The sequence below is a fragment of the Alligator sinensis genome, unplaced genomic scaffold (genome assembly GCF_000455745.1).
Source record: "Alligator sinensis unplaced genomic scaffold, ASM45574v1 scaffold1542_1, whole genome shotgun sequence".
NCBI classification, from domain to species: Eukaryota; Metazoa; Chordata; order Crocodylia; family Alligatoridae; genus Alligator; species Alligator sinensis.
The window spans coordinates 945,739-948,944 of NW_005842452.1; the positions used below are offsets into that span (position 1 = coordinate 945,739).

At 59.8% G+C, this 3,206-nt stretch overlaps 1 protein-coding gene across 1 annotated transcript in view; it reads right to left on the reverse strand.

Annotated features, from left to right (window-relative positions):
* ESPL1 (extra spindle pole bodies like 1, separase) overlaps positions 1–3,206 on the reverse strand; it is a 19,525-nt gene that overhangs the window by 14,596 nt on the left and 1,723 nt on the right. The window contains exons 2-5 of the mRNA XM_014523149.2: positions 2,202–3,203; positions 1,661–1,765; positions 1,218–1,329; positions 206–339 (exon numbers count right to left, since the gene is read on the reverse strand). Coding sequence (XP_014378635.1) covers positions 206–339; positions 1,218–1,329; positions 1,661–1,765; positions 2,202–3,203 — 1,353 coding nt within the window. The remainder of the gene's footprint in view (positions 1–205; positions 340–1,217; positions 1,330–1,660; positions 1,766–2,201; positions 3,204–3,206) is intronic.

Here is a 3,206-nt window from a genome sequence, read left to right on the forward strand (position 1 = left end):
CCCCCCAGAGCTGGGCTCTAGGTAGCAGCCACTGCCCTGATGGAAAAACATCAAGGACTTCATGTCTGGTCCAGAAGAGAGCAGAGTGCCTCACCTCCACCACACCCAGGGCCTGAGCCAGGAACTTCAGGCTGCATCTCTCAGGCCAAGCCTAAGCTTCTGACCTGCTTGCCCCACTTCCTACCCCCCAAGCTTTCCCACTCACCCTCTCCGTGGGCATCTCTGGATAGGGGCAGGGCTCCATCGCCAGCCTCTGGCAAAAGAGCTCAACAACAGAGCAGGCCTCTGCATACAGCTTCTGGCTGTAGAAGCCATAGGCCAACTTGAACACACATGATGCTGCCATAGAGAAGAACAGGGTTGTCAGCAGCTGCCTTGCATGGTCACCCCTCCCTTATCCCATCCCTGGTGGGGGCCAGGCCTTCACCATCTTAGTTCTACTTGTCTCAGCAATAGAGAACCCATTTGCCCCACCTCTGTGCAGAAGAGACACAGAAGCAGCAGATGGGATCTACAGCTTGGAAGAGCTGGTGCCAGCTATGATGAAGACACTATGGGGGATACACCTTGAAGTGTGTTGATAAGGGAAGCCCGGAAAGGCTTGCTGGGGGTTGAATGACACTGGCATGGGATTGAATGGCTACTGGCACTGGGTGGAGGGGAGCACTGGCTGCAGGTATGGCCAGTGCCAGTAGCCTCCTCACATGCGGGAGAGGAGTCCAGGCAGGCAAGCTTCCTCCCACACCCCTGGGCTGGAGACACCTGTGGGGGTGCAGGGCCCAGAAGAGAGCAGGCAGACACAGAGTAAAGGTTTTTTGGCCCCACCAAAATCTCTGGTTGACTTTGCACTGTTCCATGGTGGCACCCTGCTGCAGGGAGGAGCTGCCACCTCTAGAGCTGGAGGCAGAAAAGGGCATTCCCCTCACTTAAGGGCCACAGTCCCACCCCTCTTCCCCAAGGCCCCTCTCAAAAATCCCCTTGTCCTCTGGCCTGCAAGAGGCAAGGCATAGATGCTGCTTGCTCCTATGGAGAGCAATACTAGTCCCATCCCACCTGGGGGCATTTGTGAGGATCTCATCTTGCTGTCTGCTCTCTGGACCCTGTTACTGGCCAGAAAACAGGAATGGGAAGAGCTGGAGGGACTATGAGAGGTCAGGCAGCATGTAGTTGGATGTGAGAAAAGCCACACGAATGAGACCAGCAATGGCAGGACTGACCCGTCACATCGAGGTACTCTGCCTGCTCCGGCTCAGGGAGCCCCTCGAACAGCTGTAGCATCCACGTGATGACGTCTCGGCATGGCCCCGCCAGCTTCTCCAGGCCAGCTGCCTGCGGGAGGCACAATGAATACACTGAGCAGACAGAGTTGAGGCAAACGGGGTTACAGTGACCCTCAAGCCCCCAGCCCACTGTGGAGCACATAGCTCCATTCCCAGGACTCCATGGCTGATCCAGAAACAGGACCTGATCTGCCTGGTACCCAAGCTGGCTCCCTGGGTCTGGGTGTGTGAACCCAGGAGCAGTGTATGCCTGGGCTGGCTGACAAGCACCATGACCCATCCAGCCAGAATCCTGGGTCTTCAGGGCTGCCCAGGATTCCCACGGCTCTGGATTAGCAACAGAGATGACTGGTTCCCAGGACTCCCTCTCCCACCAGTACCTGGGAGCCCTGGAAGGCATCGTATGCCAGGCCGGCATAGAGCTGGAGGCAGTGGGACTGCAGTTGTTTCACAGTCTGCTGCTGCTTCGGGCTGTCAGGAGGCATCTGCCGAGGGAACAGGAACATGCCAAGTACCATCACAGCCAAGGCCAGACCAGGGGCTGGCAGCTACAGAAGCCATGCCAAAGGGACGTCCTGTCTGATCTACAGCACAGGGGTGATAGGTGGGTTACAGGGACCCCCCCCTCTCCCCAACTTGTGCTGCCTTCTTTTTCACCCCTGCCCTTATCAGCAGAACCCTGGATCCAGCAGAGATGCCTCCACTCCCCCTGCCACAGGTAATGCCCCTGCTATCAGCAGCACGTTCCCTCGTGCAGTGCCCACATGCTGCTGAGCCAGCCCAGCAGGGGGCAAGGCCCAGCTGGATGCCAGGAGATGCTCTTGCACCCCAAAACCTCAGTCATTCCCAGACACTGCCCCCAGCCCAGCCAGCAGAGTCCTGTTGCCTTGGGCCAGGTTCTACCCCAGAGGCTGCACTCACACTCTCCAGCAACCGCCACAGGAGCTGAGAATAGCCCTTCACAAAGGCTGAGGCGCCCAGGGCATCTTCCACCCCAAAGGGCCTATGCTCGCTCCTCCTCACGTATCCGCTGAGGGAGGAGACCATGAACTGGCAACTTTCCACTAGTGCCCGGAGAAAGGGGTCCTGGGCTTCAGAGGCAGCATCCAGAGCCATGGCAGCCTGGGACAGAAGGGGCCCTGTCTGGCCCTGACCCACTGCCAGCACCCGGCTCAGCTCTATTCCAATACGCAGCAGGTCCAGTGCAGCACCAAATCCCTCCTTGGCACCCCTGGATACACTCAAGTGGACCCGAGCTTGCTTCAGGGCATCCTCGGCTTCTTGGAAGCAGCTGCCCCTGCAGAGGCGACGGCAGCGCTCCAGCATGAGCTCCAACAGGCACAGGGAGGACTGGAGGGGCCAGGGCTCCATCCCACCCCTGGCCTCCAGCAGGACTGCGAGTGGGTGGCAAGCAAGCTGCTTGCTGAGGTAGCGGGCATCCTCTGGGCTCAGCGGGGCCCTCTGAGCCTCAAACATTAGAGCGGCCGCCGCAGCCTGGCGTGCCGTCTGGGAGGTGAAGAAGGGCGGCTCCTGGGGCAGCAAGGGGGACTCGGCCTCTTCCAAGAGTGCCAGGAAACACGTGGCCTGCAGACGCCCTGAGAGCACCGCCCTGGCATCCCCAAGACCCTGGTCAGACTTGGCAAGGGCGTCTGCCACCTTCCACAGCACGCTAAAGCTGCTCTTGGCAATGGCCTCAAAGTCTTCATTGGGTACTGCCAGACGCTGGCACTGCCCAAGCTGGGTGCGAAGGATCCCTGCGAACCTCAGGCAGGCACTGTAGGTGCCCGAGGCAGCCACGCTCTTCAGCAGGTGGTAGAGGATCTTCTCAAGATAGAGGGGAGCACGCGGGGGGCAAGCCACGATGTAGCCCTGGCACGCCAGCTCCGCTAAGTCCAGGAGGCTTTGGAAGCGCGCCACGCAGCCCTG